This window comes from Pseudophryne corroboree, chromosome 3, assembly GCF_028390025.1.
Source record: "Pseudophryne corroboree isolate aPseCor3 chromosome 3, aPseCor3.hap2, whole genome shotgun sequence".
Lineage (NCBI taxonomy): Eukaryota > Metazoa > Chordata > Amphibia > Anura > Myobatrachidae > Pseudophryne > Pseudophryne corroboree.
This window is the reverse complement of record NC_086446.1, coordinates 713491824-713515865: the sequence shown is the minus strand read 5'-3', so window position 1 is coordinate 713515865 and position 24042 is coordinate 713491824. Positions and strand designations below refer to the sequence as shown.

At 48.1% G+C, this 24042-nt stretch overlaps 1 protein-coding gene across 1 annotated transcript in view; it reads right to left on the bottom strand.

Annotated features, from left to right (window-relative positions):
• Positions 1–3502: 3502 nt before the first annotated feature.
• The window catches only part of BUB3 (BUB3 mitotic checkpoint protein), a 57759-nt gene continuing 37219 nt past the window's right edge, over positions 3503–24042 (bottom strand). The window contains exons 5-7 of the mRNA XM_063962138.1: positions 12308–12466; positions 11517–11694; positions 3503–4231 (exon numbers count right to left, since the gene is read on the bottom strand). Coding sequence (XP_063818208.1) covers positions 4011–4231; positions 11517–11694; positions 12308–12466 — 558 coding nt within the window. The 3' untranslated portion in view covers positions 3503–4010. The remainder of the gene's footprint in view (positions 4232–11516; positions 11695–12307; positions 12467–24042) is intronic.

The window sequence follows — 24042 nt, the reverse complement described above, 5'->3', positions numbered from 1 at the left end:
TTATATACATGTACAGTGCCCACCTGTACATGTATATTGTCTTTTGCCATAAGAGAGGTGTTATATTGCTGCCCAGGGCGCTCCCCCTGCGCCCTGCACCCGTACAGTGACCGGAGTATGTGAGGTGTATGGGAGCAATGATGCACAGCTGCAGTGCTGTGCGTTACCTCAGTGAAGCTCTGAAGGCTTCTGCCACCTGAGACGTCTTCTGACTTTGTTTCTTCTGGCTCTGTGAGGAGAACGGCAGCGCGGCTCTGGGGGTGGACGCCCAGTAAGAACCTGCGTTCACCCCCTCTGGAGCTAATGGTGTCCAGTAGCCGAGGAAGCAGAGCCTATCATTTAAGAAGGTCTGCCCCCCTCTCCCTCGATGCAGGGAGCCTGTTGCCAGCAGTGCTCCCTGTAAAAATGTAGAAAAAATCCAAACAAAAATGCTTCCTAGGCAGAGAACTCAGGGGAGCTCCCTGCAGTGCACCCATCTCGCTCTGGGCACAGTGTAAAACTGAGAATCTGGAGGAGGGACATAGAGGGAGGAGCCAGTGCACACCCAGAATCCAAAGCTTTCTTAAAGTGCCCTATCTCCTGCGGAGCCCGTCTATTCCCCATGGTCCTTACGGAGTCCCCAGCATCCTCTAGGACGTTAGAGAAATTGTATTAAATGACCTTCAGGCTGTGTGTATAAGGTGTATATGAAACATAAATGAATTGTGTGAATGTAGACACACTTTGTTTAATGCACAAAGTTATTAAAAATATTGGCTAAAATGACCTTCAGGCTGTGTGTATAAGGTGTGTATGTAACATAAATGCATTCTGTGCTTAGATTTAGGTCCCATCGCCATGATATCTCATTATGGTATGCAATTATTACAAAATACGGAAAAATACCATATCCAAAATACCTCTGGTCCCAAGCATTTTGGATAAGGGAGACTCAACCTGCATATGGTGACTAACTCACAAGTAAAAAATACTGCAGTAGTATATCTTGTGAGACAAACCCATATCAGAGAAAAAACCTGAAACACTTGGCCCCCACAGGTATAGTAATATAGGAATAGCACGCTGAGTGAAATACCCTGCAATAAGGCAACCACACAGCCGCTACATGCACATACATGTATATAGTCACACACGTACCATGCAGAAATTATGTACCATAAACTGCACTGGACTAGCAATACAAAGTAATACTCAGTATAGCTATATGTGATAATATATATAACAAACGCAGTAAGCACTGGATGTATATCACAGGGTGTTTGTACCACACAACCCTGACAGTATACACTCTCTTAACTAACACAGTCGCAGTGACAGGTAGAATACTCAGGTGTCCTGTAAGAAGCACAGCACTGGCAATCAGGTGGTTCCACAGAGGAGGATTAGCCCCAGCAGTCCTAGAAACAGCTCAGCTCCACCTGTAATGGCCACTGATCAGGAGTGAGGGAGAGAAATATGCAGCTCCAGGGAGGGAACATTACAGAAATGGCGCCCTGGGGTTGGGGGGAGGGGCTTCAGGTCCGGCCTACTCCCCCTGCTGGCATCCCCACCGGGCGTGCGGGCAGTAAAAGACGCGGGGGGTAATGGTACAAATGTCCCCCCTGACCTGTGCCCCTATAAAAACACCCTGGTGGCTAGTTGAACAGCAGCCCAGTAATCTGTGTCCACGCCAGTGGCCGCGTGGGATCGCAGTGTACAGCGTTGGCACAGAAGCCCCTTACCTCCCCCCTTGACAGTGGCCCCACGATCCGGGAGACTGCGGCGTGCGTGCGTGTGTGACTCACAAGGACAGAGGAAGAAAAGCCGGCGACTCCGCTGTAGTGACCCGGCAACCGCGGCGCGGGAGTATACAGCGTCCGATGGGGGTGATGGAGCTGCTGCAAGGAGATCTTCTGACACAACCTGCTGCAGCCCTGGTACAGTCCTCTTCTTTCTGTTGAAGCTAAAGATAAGAAATAGGCTGCCCCCTTTTAAGTGACCTGCTACTGCAGGCACCAACTACAAACTGAGCTCACTGTCATGGAGGCGGGGTTACAGAGGAGGCGGCGCTGTGCATCTTGGGAACAGTCTAAATCTTTGAGCCTGTTGGTGCCTTGGATCAAGATCCTACTCTACACCCCGATGTTATTTCCTTGTGGAGCCCAGTGTACCCCGCATCAGAAATGTAAGCTGAACATTTGCTAACGCGTTTTACTATCCATGGTGCATATATGGAAGTGGACATATTGGGGCTACTTAAGGTGCATACAAACTGGTCAATATATCGATGGTCCGTCGGCCAGTGCATATCAGAGATATGTCTGAACTATGTCTTTCAGACATATCACGTCGGCCCTTCAGCACAACTGATGAGAGAATTCTCTCTCTCTCTCTCTCTACACACACACCAGGCTGTGTGCACGGGAGGTCAGCCGTACACTCACTGCACAAGCCGGCGGTGATTAATAGCACAAGTGGGTGGGCGCATGTAAATGCCCGCCCAGTTCATGACGTCAGTCATGACGGATTGGGTAGTGTATATGCACAACACGCAGCACGATCCGCCTGTAGATATATCTATAAGTGTGTACCCAGCATGCTACAGCAAGGAAACTCAAAAAGCATAGCATGGAAGTGAATGGGGAATGCTGAATATCTGTCAATCCTGTGGACAAAACGACACATGCTAGATGAAAGTGTTGCCCATTCTCTCCCACGTTATGTTAAAAAGAGTACCAGAGTCTGGCAGGCTTATGGTGCCCATACACTTGTGAGATATTAGGTGCTATCCTTCGATTTCGACCTCATCTGTGAGAGAAATCGAAGGATTGTATGCACATTTTAGGTACCTTGAGACGCAATGTGTGGGCACGCTGCTTGAATGTCGCGTCTCAAGATAGTATGTGCTGCACTTAATATCTCTCGCATTGCGATCGCATGTGGTTTTTAAACCACGTGATATCGTACTGCAATGTGCACCCGCTCCCACTCGGCGGTGACGTGCCGATCACGTGATTACCATGCGTCGCAGAGCATCGCACAAGTGTATGGGCACCATTAGGTAATAGTTTATTTTGTCCTTATTTGAATGCTTGCACATAGGAAACACCTGTACATATCTAACAGATAGTTACATTCATCACTAAAGTTGCTTATTCTACACATTTGTCAGTTATCAGATGCAGTTGATCAGATCTGTGTGGCTAGATTAATCCGCACACAATGTTACACATTGCAGACAGTCTTCTGACTGCGGATAAGAAAATAACATCAGAACAGTGGAACGTAGGCCAAGGCCTGCTTATAGCCTGGACAGATATATGCTGAAGTCAGGCCACATATACTCCTGTACAAGGCGCTAGTAAGCAGAAGATGTGGCCTTTAATGTCAAATGATAGGCTTCACAGAAGGAATCCGCTCTTTCACAGCACTATTGTTTAATCAGCGAGATGTATGGACAATTAAACTGAACAGTCTTCTATTATAGAGAGATAACAGCAACTCCCGAATAAAGAAACTCTCAGACAATGGAGTAACATCTCTTTACTCAGAAAGACTGTATACAAAACATTTAAAAAAAAAAAAGAACAGTACAAGTGTAGGACTAGTCATTCCTATACATGAGGAGCTTATTTACAGCAAACCACAGCATTAATGAAGGGAAAATAATCCAACATAAACTGTACAATTGAAAGGAGAGCGACAGGAACAAAAGAGGAACCAATAGCCGGCCGACTCACAACTGCATTTGAAGGAAGAGTCATCGGTGAGAAGTCCTCCAGGTGAAATAATGAAGGGCAAAAAATGCAGAGGAGGTCGACACGCTTCTGTATAAAACAACTGAGCATAATTTTATCTGTCAGACGTCTATCAACTGACGGATATTGAAAGCTTGGGTGGATGTGATAAAATCTCCCCCAGCCCTACAGTCAGCCACAGTTATCTCCCCTTGCCATCAATAACGCTATTCATGAGGCAAGGGAAAATTAATAAATCTCGGTGCTGGGGAGGGGGAGGCAGGTGGAGCTGCCTCACTTGGGCTTTGTCTCGGCGTCTGTCACTTGCCGTATGAAGATAGCATCTTCGGGGTGTTCAATGTCATCCATTTCATACATGTAAGAGGCTGCAATTGCCAGAGTGCTGCCGTCATTGCTGAAGGCCAGGGAGGCGATGCTGGTTGGGTAGCGGTGGAACTGGCACAGACGCTTCTTGTTGAAAGGATCCCAAATATTGACAAAACCATCTGAGCCACCTGCGGGGGGACAAAGAATTCTAGATGTTACTACATGTGTACCGGGCTAGACAGTCGCTGCTGCCCTTGGTTAATTCCAGCTTCAGTTTGCAATTTAAATGGTACAAAAGGATTAATATAGATTAGTGAATACATTCATAATAGGTTATGGCTGGAAATGTAACAAGGCAGCATCTAGGACGCAACGTTGCAGAATTGAGGAAGACTTTGAATTGGTGTTTTACAAAAGCCTTGTACAGCATTGTGTGGTATGGGTGTAGTAGGTTATGCCGGTGGTTGGGCTCCCGGCGGACAGCATACCGGCGCCGCAATCCCGACCGCCAGCATACAGACAGCTGGGCGACTGCAAATTAACCCCTTGCGGGCTCTCTGCGCTCGCCACGCTGCGGGCACGGTGGAGCGCTACGCCATCTATTCTCCCGCCAAGGGGGTCGTGGACCCCCAAGAGGGATAAAAGTCGGTATGCCAGCGGTCGGGATTCCGGCCCCGGTATGCTGGTCGTCGGGAGTCTGGCCACCGGCAAACTGAAGACCACCCGTGTGGTATAGCTTAGTTTTGTACTAAGCAGAGTGAGCTAAAACTTGTGGGCACACGCGTTAGTGAGCACGTACGTACGATATATATTTTATATATACACACTATGTGTAGCTGCCAATGATTTATTGTCTAGCCCTATGTTCTTTACACCACCATGAAAACTACATTTACCAAACAGAACAAATAAAACTGCCGCCACCACATACACACTGTCTAGTCAGTATCATGTGGTTTAAATGGGGATGAGGTCAAGAAGTCAACACTGTCAATAGGTAGTATGAAGGGGGTGCAGGGGGAAATTCAATAAGGTGCACGTTTAATGCCTTTTGTAAACCAGAGTTTTGCGCAATTAAATTAGAAATTACAAGTTGCACTATGTGTGTGTGTGTGTGTGTGTGTGTGTGTGTGTGTGTGTGTGTGTGTGTGTGTGTGTGTGTAGCAGCGGAGGGAAGTTTCCCTTCCATGCAGCTGCTAATATTCTTTATCTGACTTGTTGCATCCTGTGCAACCAGGTCAGATAAGACACTTGCTTGTATGGTCGCATCTGATGCGACCATGCCAGGCAAGTGGTTAGGTATTTGGAAGCTTTCAGTTAGCTTAAATAGTCATTAGGGGTGGTGGAGCAGGGTGTTCTGAAGCAAGTCCCGACATTTGCACTTTAAAATAAAGATGTAACCTACCCTTTCACCTGCTCAGTGGGGTGCGGAAAAAAAAATAAGAATTTACTTACCGATAATTCTATTTCTCGGAGTCCGTAGTGGATGCTGGGGTTCCTGAAAGGACCAGGGGGATAGCGGCTCCGCAGGAGACAGGGCACAAAAAGTAAAGCTTTAGGATCAGGTGGTGTGCACTGGCTCCTCCCCCTATGACCCTCCTCCAAGCCAGTTAGGTACTGTGCCCGGACGAGCGTACACAATAAGGGAGGAATTTTGAATCCCGGGTAAGACTCATACCAGCCACACCAATCACACCGTACAACTTGTGATCTAAACCCAGTTAACAGTATGATAACAGCGGAGCCTCTAAAAAGATGGCTCACAACAATAATAACCCGATTTTTGTAACTATGTACAAGTATTGCAGATAATCCGCACTTGGGATGGGCGCCCAGCATCCACTACGGACTCCGAGAAATAGAATTATCGGTAAGTAAATTCTTATTTTCTCTATCGTCCTAGTGGATGCTGGGGTTCCTGAAAGGACCATGGGGATTATACCAAAGCTCCCAAACGGGCGGGAGAGTGCGGATGACTCTGCAGCACCGAATGAGAGAACTCCAGGTCCTCTTTTGCCAGGATATCAAATTTGTAGAATTTTACAAACGTGTTCTCCCCTGACCACGTAGCTGCTCGGCAGAGTTGTAATGCCGAGACCTCTCGGGCAGCCGCCCAAGATGAGCCCACCTTCCTTGTGGAATGGGCCTTAACCGATTTAGACTGTGGCAGGCCTGCCTCAGAATGTGCAAGTTGAATTGTGTTACAAATCCAACGAGCAATCGCCTGCTTAGAAGCAGGCGCACCCAACTTGTCGGGTGCATACAGTATAAACAGCGAGTCAGATTTTCTGACTCCAGCTGTCCTGGAACATATTTTCAGGGCCCTGACAACTCCTAGCAACTTGGAGTCCTCCAAGTCCCTAGTAGGTGCAAGGCACCACAATAAGCTGGTTCAGGTGAAACACTGACACCACCTTAGGGAGAGAACTGGGGACGAGTCCGCAGCTCTGCCCTGTCCGAATGGACAAACAGATATGGGCTTTTTTGAGAAAAAACCACCAATTTGACACTCGCCTGGTCCAGGCCAGGGCCAAGAGCATGGTCACTTTTTATGTGAGATGCTTCAAATCCACATATTTGACTGTTTTTAAACCAATGTGATTTGAGGAATCCCAGAACTACGTTGAGATCCCACAGTGCCACTGGAGGCACAAAAAAGGGGTTTGTATATGCAATACTCCCTTGACAAACTTCTGGACTTCAGGAACTGAAACCAATTCTTTCTGGAAGAAAATTTACAGGGCCGAATTTGAACCTTAATGGACCCCAATTTGAGGCCCATAGACACTCCTGTTTGCAGGAAATGCAGGAAACGACCGAGTTGAAATTTCTTTGTGGGGCCTTCCTGGCCTCACACCACGCAACATATTTTCGCCACACGTGGTGATAATGTTGTGCGGTCACCTCCTTTCTGGCTTTGACCAGGGTAGGAATGACCTCTTCCGGAATGCCTTTTTTCCCTTAGGATCCGGCTTTCCATCGCCATGCCGACAAACGCAGCTGCGGTAAGTCTTGGAACAGACATGGTACTTGCTGAAGCAAGTCCCTTCTAAGCGGCAGAGGCCATAAGACCTCTGTAAGCATCTCTTGAAGTTCCGGGTACCAAGTCTTTCTTGGCCAATCCGGAGCCATGAGTATAGTTCTTACTCCTCTACGTCTTATAATTCTCAGCACCTTAGGTATGAGAAGCAGAGGAGGGAACACATACACCGACTGGTACACCCACGGTGTTACCAGAACGTCCACATCTATTGCCTGAGGGTCTCTTGACCTGGCGCAATACCTGTCCCGTTTTTTGTTCAGACGGGACGCCATCATGTCCACCTTTGGTATTTCCCAACGGTTTACAATCATGTGGAAAAAACTTCTCAATGAAATTTCCACTCTCCCGGGTGGAGGTCGTGCTGAGGAAGTCTGCTTCCCAGTTTCCATTCCCGGGATGAAAAACTGCTGACAGTGTTATCACATGATTTTCCGCCCAGCGAAAAGTCCTTGCAGTTTCTGCCATTGCCCTCCTGCTTCTTGTGTCGCCCTGTCTGTTTACGTGGGCGACTGCCGTGATGTTTTTCCCACTGGATCAATACCGGCTGACCTTGAAGCAGAGGTCTTGCTAAGCTTAGAGCATTATAAATTTACCCTTAGCTCCAGTATATTTATGTGGAGAAAAGTCTCCATACTTGATCACACTCCCTGGAAATTTTTTCCTTGTGTGACTGCTCCCCAGCCTCTCAGGCTGGGCTCCGTGGTTACCAGCATCCAATCCTGAATGCCGAATCTGCTGCCCTCTAGAAGATGAGCACTCTATAACCACCACAGGAGAGACACCCTTGTCCTTGGATATTGGGTTATCCGCTGATGCATCTGAAGATGCGATCCGGACCATTTGTCCAGCAGATCCCACTGAAAAGTTCTTACGTGAAATCTGCCGAATGGAATTGCTTCGTAGGAAGCCACCATTTTTACCAGGACCCTTGTGCAATGATGCACTGTTTTTAGGAGGTTCCTGACTTGCTCGGATAACTCCCTGGCTTTCTCTTCCGGGAGAAACACCTTTTTCTGGACTGTGTCCAGAATCATCCCTAGGCACAGCAGACGTGTCGTCGGGATCAGCTGCGATTTTGGAATATTTAGAATCCACCCGTGCTGATTGTAGCAGTATCCGAGATAGTGCTACTCCGACCTCCAACTGTTCCCTGGACTATGCCCCTATCAGGAGATCGTCCAAGTAAGGGATAATTAAGACGCCTTTTCTTCGAAGAAGAATCATCAATTCGGCCATTACCTTGGTAAAGACCCCAGGGTGCCGTGGACAATCCAAACGGCAGCGTCTGAAACTGATAGTGACAGTTCTGCACCACGAACCTGAGGTACCCTTAGTGAGAAGGGCAAATTTGGGACATAGAGGTAAGCATCCCTGATGTCCCGGGACACTATATAGTCCCCTTATTCCTGGTTCGTTATCACTGCTCTGAGTGACTTCATCTTAATTTGAACCTTTGTAAGTGTTCAAAAAAAAAATTTTTAGAATAAGTCTCACCTAGCCTTCTGGCTTCAGTACCACAATATAGTGTGGAATAATACCCCTTTTCTGTAGTAGGAGGGGTAATTTAATTATCACCTGCTGGGAATACAGCTTGTGAATTTTTTCCCATACTACCTCCTTGTCGGAGGGAGACTTGGTAAAGCAGACTTCAGGAGCCTGCGAAGGGGAAACGTCTCGACATTCCCATCTGTACCCCCGGGATACTACTTGTAGGATCCAGGGGTCCTGTACGGTCTCAGCGCCATGCTGAGAACTTGTCAGACGCGGTGGAACGCTTCTGTTCCTGGGAATGGGCTGCCTGCTGCAGTCTTCTTCCCTTTCCTCTATCCCTGGGCAGATATGTTCTTATAGGGACGAGAGGACTGAGGCTGAAAAGACGGTGTCTTTTTCTGCAGAGATGTGACTTAGGGTAAAAAACGGTGGATTTTCCAGCAGTTGCCGTGACCACCAGGTCCGATGGACCGACCCCAAACAAGTCCTCTTCCTGTATACGGCCATACTGTGCCGTTTGGAATCTGCATCACCTGACCACTGTCGTGTCCATAACATCTTCTGGCAGTTATGGACATCGCGTTTATTCATGATGCCAGAGTGCAAATATCCCTCTGTGCATCTCGCATATATAGAAATGCTCTATAGTCAATAAAATACTGTCCCTGTCAAGGGTATCAATATTTTTAGTCAGGGAATCCGACCAAGCCACCCTAGCTCTGCACATCCAGGCTGAGGCGATCGCTGGCCGCAGTATAACACCAGTATGTGTGTATATACTTTTTATTATATTTTCCAGCCTTGTCAGCTGGTCCTTGAGGACGGCCCTATCTATAGACGGTACCGCCACTTGTTTTGATAAGCGTGTGAGCGCCTTATCCACCTTAAAGGGTGTTTCCCAACGCGCCCTAACTTCTGGCGGGAAAGGGTATACCGCCCATAATTTTCTATCGGGGGGAACCCACGCATCATCACACACTTTATTTAATTTATCTGATTCAGGAAAAACTATGGTAGTTTTTTCACATCCCACATAATACCCTCTTTTGTGGTACTTGTAGTATCAGAAATACGTAACACCTCCTTCATTGCCTTTAACGTGTGGCCCTAATAAGGAATACGTTTGTTTATTCACCGTCGACACTGGATTCAGTGTCCCTGTCTGTGTCTGTGTCGACCGACTAAAGTAAACGGGCGTTTTAAAACCCTTGACGGTGTTTTTGAGACGTCTGGACCGTACTAATTGTTTGTCGGCCGTCTCATGTCGTCAACCGACCTTGCAGCGTGTTGACATTATCACGTAATTTCCTAAATAAGCCATCCATTCCGGTGTCGACTCCCTAGAGAGTGACATCACCATTACAGGCAATTGCTCCGCCTCCTCACCAACATCGTCCTCCTACCTGTCGACACACACGTACCGACACACAGCACACACACAGGGAATGCTCTGATAGAGGACAGGACCCACTAGCCCTTTGGAGAGACAGAGGGAGAGTTTGCCAGCACACACCAAAAACGCTATAATTATATAGGGACAACCTTATATAAGTGTTTTCCCTTATAGCATCTTAATATATATATAAGCATATCGCCAAATTAGTGCCCCCCCTCTCTGTTTTAACCCTGTTTCTGTAGTGCAGTGCAGGGGAGAGCCTGGGAGCCTTCCCTCCAGCCTTTCTGTGAGGGAAAATGGCGCTGTGTGCTGAGGAGATAGGCCCCGCCCCTTTTTCGGCGGCCTCGTCTCCCGCTCTTAACGGATTCTGGCAGGGGTTAAATATCTCCATATAGCCTCCGGAGGCTATATGTGAGGTATTTTTAGCCAAAATAGGTATTCATTTGCCTCCCAGGGCGCCCCCCTCCCAGCGCCCTGCACCCTCAGTGACTGCCGTGTGAAGTGTGCTGAGAGGAAAATGGCGCACAGCTGCAGTGCTGTGCGCTACCTTTAGAAGACTGAGGAGTCTTCTGCCGCCGATTCTGGACCTCTTCTTACTTCAGCATCTGCAAGGGGGCCGGCGGCAAGGCTCCGGTGACCATCCAGGCTGTACCTGTGATCGTCCCTCTGGAGCTGATGTCCAGTAGCCAAGAAGCCAATCCATCCTGCACGCAGGTGAGTTCACTTCTTCTCCCCTAAGTCCCTCGTTGCAGTGATCCTGTTGCCAGCAGGACTCACTGTAAAATAAAAAACCTAAGCTAAACTTTCCTAAGCAGCTCTTTAGGAGAGCCACCTAGATTGCACCCTTCTCGGCCGGGCACAAAAATCTAACTGGCTTGGAGGAGGGTCATAGGGGGAGGAGCCAGTGCACACCACCTGATCCTAAAGCTTTACTTTTTGTGCCCTGTCTCCTGCGGAGCCGCTATCCCCCTGGTCCTTTCAGGAACCCCAGCATCCACTAGGACGATAGAGAAACAGGCGCATTTACTATGAAAAATGAATGCGGGTTTGAAGTTGAATTGCAAACGCAATTGGCAATGCGAATTTAACATGAATTCGCCTTGCAGGACCAAACTCTCACCTAATTGAATTCCCCACTGTGTGCCAATCTCACAATGCAGACACTGGGTATAATTGTTACTTGCAGCATTTTTAAAAAGAACGGAAGTGCTCACTTAAATATGCTGGAATGGGGCATATTTAAAGTTACCACACCCGCATGGTTACAGTCCTCTTAGCATTATACCAATGTTGGGTTCAGTGTCGCCAGTACTGATCCAGTCCACAGTGATCTACGGAGACAGATTCAGAGATCTACTCATGTTGTATGTTTTCTACTAAACAAAGGGCAGAGTCATTTTACAGAGAGTATTACTAGACTGTGTAACCCAAAAGCTAATGTCGAAACTACTGGAGGAGTGGGACCGCTGGCTCAGATTTACTAGTCTTTGTTAATAAGGTATACGCTTCCTCTAGCTTTCCGGACCACCACCTGTCACTGTACCTGTGGCAAAGGTGTTGTGTAGGCCGTGGAAGGACACTGCATTAACAGGATGGATCTGCTCAATATTGTTCTCTTTCAGACGGTGACACTTGAAGGCGTATTTCTTCTTCTGTACTTCCAGGCTTGGGTCCAGGTATTCAACAGCAACTCTCCCCTCAATGGAGCTCAGCACATAGCCCTGGAGGAGGCAACAAGACGGAAGTTAATTCATTATCCTGTGGTCTATGGTGGTGCTGGTGCCAGGCAGATAGAATAAAACACTAGGGGGATACGGGGGCAGATGTACTAACCTGGAGAAGGCATAAGGAAGTGATAAACCACTGATAAGTGCAAGGTGATAAATGCACCAATCAATTACCTCCTGTTAATTTACATATGGAAGCCAATTGGCTGGTGCATTTACCACCTTGCACTTATCACTGGTTTAATCACTTCCTTATGCCTTCTCCAGGTTAATACATCTGCCCCACCGTGTGTTTGCAACTAACATTCAAGTACCAGTAATCTTAAAGCTAAAAAATTAAAATAAAACAGGACACCCAACACAGCACTCGCTCCCATTCTAAAGACATTAATAAAGTGCAACAAATGGAAGAACTCCATTGTGAAAAATCAGTCAGTCAATCTGCTTTTGCTCATAATGATCAAAACAAACACATAACCCAAAAATAAAAAGATAAACGACCAAAACGTTTCACTCTTAATCTTTAATCCAAGAACATGACGCTCACACACAGAACAACCTCATGTAAGGAGTGCAGTCAAGGTAGAGTTACTTAAACCTTTGATACCTGTTTATTGGGGAAGGCTCGGATACAGCGGGTTTGGTACTTCAGACTGGATTCACGTCTCTGCTGCACATAGCCCATGTTGCGAAGATCCCAAACTAGTACCCTCCGACCGGCAGTGCCTACTATCAACCTGTCGCCGGACACAGACAGCGTATACACCTTTGTGAGAAGAAGTTGTATAGTTAAGACATGACAGGTCATAAGACAGACTACCAGCACCACAAGCGGCAGGAAGGACAGTTGCTCCCTATTAGTTCCAAACTTTGAACACTAATGCAGTCATCTTAATTAAGGTTGTAAGTCTTCATAACGCAGGTCCAGAAGCTATTATACTATTATATTAATTTTCACAGAATAGAGGTAGCACTGTACCAGTGCCTGATCGATGCATAGTCACAAGTGTCACTTATTTACTTTGGAAACAACATTCCTTTGTCTGCCAACAGTCACTTCAACATATTCTAGATCACAGTTTCTCAAACTCGGTCCTCAGGACCCCACACGGTTCATGTTTTCCAGGTCACCTGTAGATTTTTAAAATGTGACAGTTGGTGATATACAGTGCAGCTGCCGGGTGACATGGAAAACGTGAACCGTGTGGGGTCCTGAGGACCGAGTTTGAGAACCACTGTTCTAGATCTTCACTGGCCCAACTGCTGTCATTCATTCAGTTCAGCGATTGTGGAGGAATCCTTCAAAAGCATTGCAGGTTACATAAAGCAAATAATAAGAATTTACTTACCGATAATTCTATTTCTCGGAGTCCGTAGTGGATGCTGGGGTTCCTGAAAGGACCATGGGGAATAGCGGCTCCGCAGGAGACAGGGCACAAAAAAGTAAAGCTTTACTAGGTCAGGTGGTGTGCACTGGCTCCTCCCCCTATGACCCTCCTCCAGACTCCAGTTAGGTACTGTGCCCGGACGAGCATACACAATAAGGGAGGCATTTTGAATCCCGGGTAAGACTCATACCAGCCACACCAATCACACCGTACAACTTGTGATCTAAACCCAGTTAACAGTATGACAACAGAAAGGGCCTCTTAAAGATGGCTCCTTAACAATAACCCGAATTAGTTAACAATAACTATGTACAAGTATTGCAGATAATCCGCACTTGGGATGGGCGCCCAGCATCCACTACGGACTCCGAGAAATAGAATTATCGGTAAGTAAATTCTTATTTTCTCTATCGTCCTAAGTGGATGCTGGGGTTCCTGAAAGGACCATGGGGATTATACCAAAGCTCCCAAACGGGCGGGAGAGTGCGGATGACTCTGCAGCACCGAATGAGAGAACTCCAGGTCCTCCTTTGCCAGGGTATCAAATTTGTAAAATTTTACAAACGTGTTCTCCCCCGACCACGTAGCTGCTCGGCAGAGTTGTAATGCCGAGACCCCTCGGGCAGCCGCCCAAGATGAGCCCACCTTCCTTGTGGAGTGGGCTTTTACAGTTTTAGGCTGTGGCAGGCCTGCCACAGAATGTGCAAGTTGAATTGTGTTACAAATCCAACGAGCAATCGACTGCTTAGAAGCAGGTGCGCCCAACTTGTTGGGTGCATACAATATAAACAGCGAGTCAGATTTTCTGACTCCAGCCGTCCTTGCAATGTATATTTTTAAGGCTCTGACAACGTCCAACAACTTGGAGTCCTCCAAGTCGCTAGTGGCCGCAGGCACCACAATAGGTTGGTTCAGATGAAATGCTGATACCACTTTAGGGAGAAAATGCGGACGAGTCCGCAGTTCTGCCCTATCCGAATGGAAGATTAGATAAGGACTTTTATAAGATAAAGCCGCCAATTCAGATACTCTCCTGGCAGAGGCCAGGGCTAGTAACATAGTCACTTTCAATGTGAGATATTTCAAATCCACCTTTTTCAATGGTTCAAACCAATGGGATTTGAGGAAATCTAAAACTACATTTAGATCCCACGGTGCCACCGGAGGCACCACAGGAGACTGTATATGCAGTACTCCCTTGACAAAAGTCTGGACCTCAGGGACAGAGGCCAATTCTTTTTGGAAGAATATTGACAGGGCCGAAATTTGAACCTTAATGGATCCCAATTTGAGACCCATAGATAATCCTGATTGCAGGAAATGTAGGAAACGACCCAGTTGGAATTCCTCCGTCGGAACCCTCCGATCCTCGCACCACGCTACATATTTTCGCCAAATGCGGTGATAATGTTTCACGGTGACTTCCTTCCGTGCCTTAATCAAGGTAGGAATGACTTCTTCTGGAATGCCTTTCCCTTTTAGGATCTGGCGTTCAACCGCCATGCCGTCAAACGCAGCCGCGGTAAGTCTTGAAAAAGACAGGGACCCTGCTGTAGCAGGTCCCTTCTCAGAGGTAGAGGCCACGGTTCGTCCGTGAGCATCTCTTGAAGTTCCGGATACCAAGTCCTTCTCGGCCAATCCGGAACCACTAGTATTGTTCTTACTCTTCTTTGCCGTATGATCTTCAATACCTTTGGTATGAGCGGCAGAGGAGGAAACACATACACTGACTGGTACACCCAAGGAGTTACCAGTGCGTCCACAGCTATTGCCTGTGGATCTCTTGACCTGGCGCAATATTTGTCCAGTTTCTTGTTGAGGCGAGACGCCATCATGTCTACAATTGGTCTTTCCCAACGGTCTATTAACATGTTGAAGACTTCTGGATGTAGACCCCACTCTCCCGGATGAAGATCGTGTCTGCTGAGGAAGTCTGCTTCCCAGTTGTCCACGCCCGGGATGAACACTGCTGACAGTGCTATCACGTGATTCTCCGCCCAGCGAAGAATCTTGGCAGCTTCTGCCATTGCACTCCTGCTTCTTGTGCCGCCCTGCCTGTTTACATGGGCGACCGCCGTGATGTTGTCCGACTGAATCAACACCGGCTTTCCTTGCAGGAGAAGTTCCGCCTGGCTTAGAGCATTGTAGATTGCTCTTAGTTCCAGAATGTTTATGTGAAGAGACTTTTCCAGACTCGTCCATACTCCCTGGAAGTTTCTTCCTTGTGTGACTGCTCCCCAGCCTCTCAGGCTGGCGTCCGTGGTCACCAGGATCCAATCCTGAATGCCGAATCTGCGGCCTTCTAATAGGTGAGCCTTCTGCAACCACCACAGAAGTGACACCCTTGTCTTTGGTGACAGGGTTATTCGCAGGTGCATCTGCAGATGCGACCCTGACCATTTGTCCAACAGATCCCTTTGGAATATTCTTGCATGGAATCTGCCGAATGGAATTGCTTCGTAAGAAGCCACCATTTTTCCCAGGACTCTTGTGCATTGATGTACTGACACTTTTCCTGGTTTTAGGAGGTTCCTGACCAGATCGGATAACTCCTTGGCTTTTTCCTCTGGAAGGAAAACCTTTTTCTGAACCGTGTCCAGAATCATTCCTAGGAACAGCAGACGAGTTGTCGGGATTAAATGGGATTTTGGAATATTCAGAATCCACCCGTGTTGTCTTAGCACCTCTTGAGATAGTGCTAAAGCTGTCTCCAGCTGTTCTCTGGACCTTGCCCTTATTAGGAGATCGTCCAAGTATGGGATAACTAATACGCCTTTTCTTCGAAGAAGAATCATCATCTCGGCCATTACCTTGGTAAAGACCCGAGGCGCCGTGGACAATCCGAACGGCAGCGTCTGAAACTGATAGTGACAGTTTTGAACAATGAACCTGAGGTACCCCTGGTGTGCGGGGTAAATCGGAACGTGTAGATACGCATCCTTGATGTCCAAGGATACCATAAAGTCCCCTTCTTCCAGGTTCGCTATCACTGCTCTGAGTGACTCCATCTTGAACTTGAACTTTTTTATGTAGAGGTTCAAGGACTTCAGATTTAGAATAGGCCTTACCGAGCCATCCGGCTTCGGTACCACAAATAGAGTGGAATAATACCCCTTTCCTTGTTGTAATAGGGGTACTTTGACTATCACCTGCTGAGCGTACAGCTTGTGAATGGCTTCCAACACCCTCTCCCTTTCGGAAGAGACGGTTGGTAAGGCAGACTTCAGGAAACGATGAGGAGGATCCGTCTCTAATTCCAACCTGTACCCCTGAGATATTATCTGCAGGATCCAGGGGTCTACCTGCGAGTGAGCCCACTGCGCGCTGTAATTTTTGAGACGGCCCCCCACTGTCCCCGAGTCCGCTTGAGAGGCCCCAGCGTCATGCTGAGGTTTTTGCAGGAGCCGGGGAGGGCTTCTGTTCCTGGGAAGGAGCTGCCTGTTGGTGTCTCTTCCCTCTTCCTCTGCCTCGTGGCAGGTACGACAAGCCCTTTGCTCTCTTATTTTTGTAGGAGCGAAAAGGCTGCGGTTGAAAGGTCGGTGCCTTTCTCTGTTGGGGAGTGACTTGAGGTAAAAAAGTGGATTTCCCGGCAGTAGCCGTGGCCACCAAGTCTGATAGACCAACTCCAAATAACTCCTCCCCTTTATACGGCAAAACCTCCATGTGACGTTTTGAATCCGCATCGCCTGTCCACTGTCGTGTCCATAAGGCTCTTCTGGCTGAAATGGACATAGCACTCACCCGAGATGCCAGTGTGCAAATATCCCTCTGTGCATCACGCATATAGATAAATGCATCCTTTATTTGTTCTAACGACAGTAAAACATTGTCCCTATCTAGGGTATCAATATTTTCAATCAGGGATTCTGACCAAACTACTCCAGCACTGCACATCCAGGCAGTTGCTATAGCTGGTCGTAGTATAACACCTGCATGTGTGTATATATTCTTTTGAATAACTTCCATCTTTCTATCTGATGGATCCTTAAGTGCGGCCGTCTCAGGAGAGGGTAACGCCACTTGTTTGGATAAGCGTGTGAGCGCCTTGTCCACCTTAGGGGGTGTTTCCCAGCGCGCCCTAACCTCTGGCGGGAAAGGGTATAATGCCAATAACTTTTTTGAAATTATCAACTTTTTATCAGGAGCAACCCACGCTTCATCACACACGTCATTTAATTCTTCTGATTCAGGAAAAACTGTTTGTAGTTTTTTCACACCATACATAATACCCTGTTTTACGGTATCTGTAGTATCAGCTAAATGTAACGTCTCCTTCATTGCCAAAATCATATAACGTGTGGCCCTACTGGAAAATACGTTTGAATTTCTACCGTCGTCACTGGAATCAGTGCCCGTGTCTGGGTCTGTGTCGACCGACTGAGGCAAAGGGCGTTTTACAGCCCCTGACGGTGTTTGAGGCGCCTGGACAGGCATTAATTGATTGTCCGGCCGCCTCATGTCCTCAACTGTCACGTAATTCCACAAATAAAGGCATCCATTCTGGTGTCGACCCCCTGGGGGGTGACATCTGCATATTTGGCAATTGCTCCGCCTCCACACCAATATCGTCCTCATACATGTCGACACCACGTACCGACACACACCGCAAACTCACAGGGAATGCTCTAATGAAGACAGGACCCACTAGCCCTTTTGGGGAGACAGAGGGAGAGTCTGCCAGCACACACCACAAAGCGCTATATATACAAGGGATATCCTTATATTAAGTGCTCCCTTATAGCTGCTTTAATATATATATATATAGCCATTAATGTGCCCCCCCTCTCTGTTTTACCCTGTTTCTGTAGTGCAGTGCAGGGGAGAGACCTGGGAGCCGTTCTGACCAGCGGAGCTGTGACAGAAAATGGCGCCGTGTGCTGAGGAGATAGGCCCCGCCCCTTTTTCGGCGGGTTCTTCTCCCGCTATTTTTCCAGTCAGGCAGGGGTTAAATATCTCCATATAGCCCCTATGGGCTATATGTGAGGTATTTTTAGCCTTGTATAAGGTTTATATTTGCCTCTCAGAGCGCCCCCCCCCAGCGCTCTGCACCCTCAGTGACTGCCCAGTGAAGTGTGCTGAGAGGAAAATGGCGCACAGCTGCAGTGCTGTGCGCTACCTTATGAAGACTGAGGAGTCTTCAGCCGCCGGTTTCCGGACCTCTTCACGCTTCAGCATCTGCAAGGGGGTCGGCGGCGCGGCTCCGGGACCGGACTCCACGGCTGGGCCTGTGTTCGATCCCTCTGGAGCTAATGGTGTCCAGTAGCCAAGCAGCAAATCCACTCTGCATGCAGGTGAGTTTACTACTTTCCCCCTAAGTCCCACGTTGCAGTGATCCTGTTGCCAGCAGGACTCACTGTAAAGAAAAAAACCTAAACTAAACTTTCTCTAAGCAGCTCTTTAGGAGAGCCACCTAGATTGCACCCTTCTCGTTCGGGCACAAAATCTAACTGGAGTCTGGAGGAGGGTCATAGGGGGAGGAGCCAGTGCACACCACCTGACCTAGTAAAGCTTTACTTTTTTGTGCCCTGTCTCCTGCGGAGCCGCTATTCCCCATGGTCCTTTCAGGAACCCCAGCATCCACTTAGGACGATAGAGAAATCACTAACAACAATACCCAACGTACAATAATCCACAGTGACCAGATTACATTTATAGCTGTACTAGATTTCATAATGATGGTCACAGTCCCAATGGAGTTAGTGGTTTATAGCCTCCCCTAAATTACAGCAATGCAAACATTTTCACACTCTGTGTTTAGGTTTTACATTAATGGTGGGTACACACTAGGCGACGTGCTCTATGAGCGACGTCGCCTGGTGTTTACCGTCCCGGGCCAGTCAGCGGCAGGGCGTACACACTGAACGGTATGACAGCCATATTGCTCAGTAACGTCACGCAGCGGCCTGACAGGCAGCTCTTGGACGACAGTCCAAATTGAGCTGCTGGCACGTCCGACTACGAGGGTTGTTAACGATCCGCGGGGCAGTGCATCGCTGGTCTGCGGTGGCATACACACTTGCCGAGAAAATGAGCAACGTACCTCATTTTCACCCTTCCCGATTGACGTTGCTCATTTTCTCGGCAAGTGTGTATGCACCTTAACCCTTTCATGCATACATTTTGATAACCTAAAGCAAGATTGAATTTTTATTTTTTATTAGTCTTCAGGGCTTACAAAACCAGTTTGTTTTTTGTTAAACGATAAAACTAAAGTAGTTATACACATGTCCACTTGAGTGGACATCATGCATCAGCAACATAAAAAATTGCCCTATTATAATGGAACATTATTTTAACTGTGAAAGTTTAAGTTTTCTTGCAAAGGTGGTAAAATGAAAAGGCAAATGTCTGGTATGGGTCCAATTTGTTCTGTTGCTTACTGTATTTATCCTCCAGAAACAAAACAAAAAATCCTCTAAGCTGAAAACAATGCATTTTTATGGATATATTAAACAAAAATGTTTTAAACACACAAATATTTTAATTTACTTCTAAATTTGTTTCACGCCTAGAAAGTTCGTCTTCTACACAAGGTGAATCTGACCAATTTTAACGCTTAGTAAGAAAGTTGGTAGAAGCACCCCAGACACAAAGGCTCAAGACACTGCCTGCAGATGTACCAAGTTTTACATGTACACGCTGCATCGTGTCATCTGTTAGCATGTTTGCATCCGTATTGCAAAGTCATTCATTTCCCACACTGAACCCGATTCTAGCGACATATAGCACACTGAATACATATGTATTCCCAGCGGATGGGATGCCGGCTGTCAGTATCCAGACAGCGGCATCCCACCCGCCAGAATGCCAGCAGCGGGGCAAGCTCTACGACTCCCCTTGTGGGCTCGCTGCGCTAGTCATGCTGCGGGCTTGGTGGCTCGCCCCAGGTTCTATTCCCATTCTATGGGTGTTGTGGACACGCATGAATGGGAATAGCCTCTGTGCGCCGATATTCTGGCTGTTGGGATTCCGGCGTCAGTATCCTGACCACCGGGATCCCGCGATGCGGCATGGCTGTAGTTAATGAGGACAACCCTTGTCCGTACATCTTCGGACAAGGGAGGGGTACGTTAACGACGCGCGGGAGCGAGCATCGTTAACGACATTAAGTGTACACACAGGACGAGATTGTGAAAGAGCTCACCCAGATTGGCAATTCTGAGTGAGATCTTTCAAAATCTCGTCTAGTGTGTATGGGGCTTTAGTTTAGACCAGCTTTGGCTTGGTTTAGAAACAAGAATTTTTTTGAACATGTGAAAAGTTTTAGCAGCCAGATACTGAAAAAAATAGGATTTTAATACACTGCAGGCAGATAAGTGCGTTCCTCGCACCAAGAGACATATCTCCTCCAGATATGATAGTGTTTTGACGTCACAGGTTTTCTGGTCTGAACCATGGTAGCAATAACCTTCGTGGAAAGGCCCTTATGTGCTAGGATGTTTCGCTCAGCCTCCATGCCGTCAAACAAAGTCGCCGTAAGTCCTGGTAAACAAACGGTCCTTGTTGAAGAAGATCTTTGTACTGATAGTGGCCAAGGGTCTTCGATGTCCAGAAGATTCGCGTACCACGCCCTCCAAGGCCAATCCGGGGCAATCAGAATTGCCTAGACACCTTGATTCCTGATTCACTTTAGCACCCTTCGGAGCAATGGGAAATCGGATGAGCCGAGAAGCCATCATGTCTATCTGTGGGCAACCCCACCGGTCGATGATCTGCTGGAACACCAAATGGTGGTGCCCCCACTCACCCTGGTGGAGATCGTGACGACTCAGGAAGTCCGCCTTCCAGTTGTCCACACCTCTCGCATGCAGGCTCTGCTTTTTGTCCCTCCTTGTCGATTGATATACGCCACAGCCGTGGCATTGTCAGACTGTACCTGGATCGCATGATCCCTGAGCAGAGGAGAGGCCTGAAGCAGAGCATTGTAGATCGCCCGTAGTTCCAGAAAGTTGATCGGAAGGAGGGCCTCGTGGGCTGACCACCTGCCCTGGAACTGCGCTCCTTGGGTGACAGCTCCCCATCCCCGGAGACTTACATCTGTCGTGAGGAGGGTCCAATCCTGAATCCCGAAACTACGGCCTTCTAGGAGATTGGAGGACTGTAGCCACCACAGGAGGGAAACCCTGGCCTGAGGTGACAGCTGAGTCATCCAGTGCATCTGGAGATGCGAACCAGACCACTTGCTCGGGAGATCCAATTGAAATGTTCTGGCATGGAACCTCCCATACTGGATCGCCTCGTACGAGGCAACGATCTTCCCTAACAATCTAATGTAGAGATGTACAAACACTCGAGTAGGTCGGAGCACCATGCGGACTATCTCCTGAAGTGTTTTCGCCCTGTCCTCTGGCAGAAATTTCTTCTGGGCAACAGTATCCAGCAACGTCCCCAGGAACAGGAGCCTCCGAGTTGGCTCCAGGTGGGACTAATGTAAGTTGAGGATCCACCCATGGTCAGACAGAAAACGGATGGTGCAGTCAATATGGAGCAAAAAAAGCTCCCTGGATCTTATCTTGATCAGAAGATCGTCCACATAAGGGACCACATTGACCCCCTGGACTCTGAGTTGAAGCAACATCTCCGCCATTACCTTTGTGAACACCCTCGGAGGGCTCTGGACAGGCCGAAGGGCAGTGCCTGGAACTGGAAGCAGGGCAAACTACAGGTACGCCTGATGAGGAGGCCAAATCGGAATATGGAGATAGGCGTCCTTGATATCCAAGGAGACCATAAATTCCTGTTTTTCAAGTCCCGCAATCACTGCTCGCAGGGATTCCATTTTGAACTTTAACACCCTCAAATAAGGATTCAAGGATTTCAGAATAGGTCTGACCGAACCGTACGGCTTCACACCATAAACAGGTTTGAATAAAACCCCTTGCCGCAATGCGGTAGTGGTACTAGAACAATGACTTGGGACTGGACCAACTTTCGGATAGCCTGTTAGAACGTAACTTGCATATCCTCCAAAGCTGGTAAGCTTGATTTGAAAAATCGTTGAGGGGGAGTACTGTCTAACTCCAGCTTGTAGCCCTGAAAAATGAGCTCTCTGACCCAGGTATCCTGGCAGGAAGTCTCCCAGACGCGGCTGAAATGACACAGTCGAGCCCCCACCTCGAGATCCCCTCAGGGTGGGTGGGCACAGTCATGCTGAGGCCTTAGTGGAAGAAGAACCGGTAGATTGTTCCCGAGAATTGGTGTTTGCAGGTTTTCTGGACTACCTCTGGTGCCTCTAGCCGCATTGGCGGCACCTCTGGCCTTCAAACGAAATCTGTGAGACCGAAAGGACTGGACAGACGCCCAGATAGGAACGTCTCGCCGGCAGGGATCCAGAGGGGACAAACGTGGATTTCCCAGCCGTAACTTTGGAAATCCAGGTATCTAATTCAACTCCAAAGAGCCATTCCCCAGAAAAGGGGAGGAATTCTACACTACGTTTGGATTCCGCAATCCACTGACGCAACCACAAGGCCCTGCGTGCAGACACTGCCATGGCAGATGTCCGAGCATTAATGTTCCCCATCTCCTTGAGGGAATCAGAGAACACGGGTGGTGTCCTGAATATGCTTCAGGAGGGTTACCCTAGCAACCAAGGGCATATCTCTTGAGAGGCCTCCCTGAATCTGTGTGGCCCAGTAATTAATGGCATGGGTCATCCAGCAACCTGCAATGAGCGGACGCTGTGACATACCGGCTGCTGTGTATATAGACTTTAGGGTAGTCTATCATCCTATCCCCAGAATCCTTCATGGTAAAGCAGCCCAATACAGGTAGCACCGCCTTTTTTAAACAGGCGAGAGACAGAGACATCCACCCCAGTGGGTTCCTCTCAACATTTCCTACCTTCAGGAGTGAATGGGAAAGTGCTCAAAAACTTTTTGGACACTTGGAATTTTTTGTCTGTATTTTTCCAGGCCTGTTTGAATAAGTCCTATAACTCTGTAGAATCAGGGAAAGTGACATTAGGCTTATTTTGCACAAAGAAAAGCGACTGCTGTGACGCAGCGTCCTCTAGAGGGAGCTGTAACACATCGCTTATAGCCAAAATGAGGAGTTCAATACCCTGAGCAGCATCAGGATCCCCACTAACGGGATCCAGATCATCCCCATCATCCTGTACATCAGCTGTATCAGAGAAAAGAGCAGGTAAACCACGCTTCTGAGGACCTGCATGAGAGGGAGAGGGGTGCTGCACATCAGCCCTAGCAGCTAAATCTGCAACAGCTTGTTGTTGTAGCCGAGTCTTCTGCACATTAGCAGTGAGCTGGGATGACATATCAGACATCATGGTCTTAAGACCCTCTCCCCCAGCCCCTTCACTGATTTGTGAATCTTGACTACATTGTTCACAGGAAACAGAAGCAGTAGACAATGGAGAGAATCTAGTGTGACATAATAACAGTTATTAATGCAAGCCTGCCCTACTGTATGTAAGCGGAGACACAGAGGACACCAGCACACCCTGAGCTGCACAACCTCAGTGAGGCGGTCAGCTTCTTAAATAGGAGCCAGATAGTGTACACAAGCGGCTATCCCCCTTTGCTACACCCTGTACCAGATATCCAGCGTGGCTGAGGATTTAGGAAGCACTGTATATGGCTGCAGTAAGCAGAGGAAGGCGCCAAAACGCCTCAGGTCCCGCTCTGAGGTAGCTCCGCCCCCTCTAATGGCGCCAGAACTACAATACATATACTGGCAAAAGTCTCCATTTTAGCATAAAACAGTACACAAGTGCTAGTTAAGCCCTGTTGTGCCAGTTCTACATGGGGGGATCTTAGCGGGACCCCCCGCCACGCCCGTGGTCAGTGATCCAGGAGACCCACCCTAGCGGGGCACCCGGTGTGTACTCACCACCGTCACCTTCAGGCAGCGTTAGGGGTGTGCGGCATGCTGCGGCAGCCAAGGTGCAGTGCCCTGCTGAACAACCACCCCTCAGGACGGTGGCCCTGCAGCG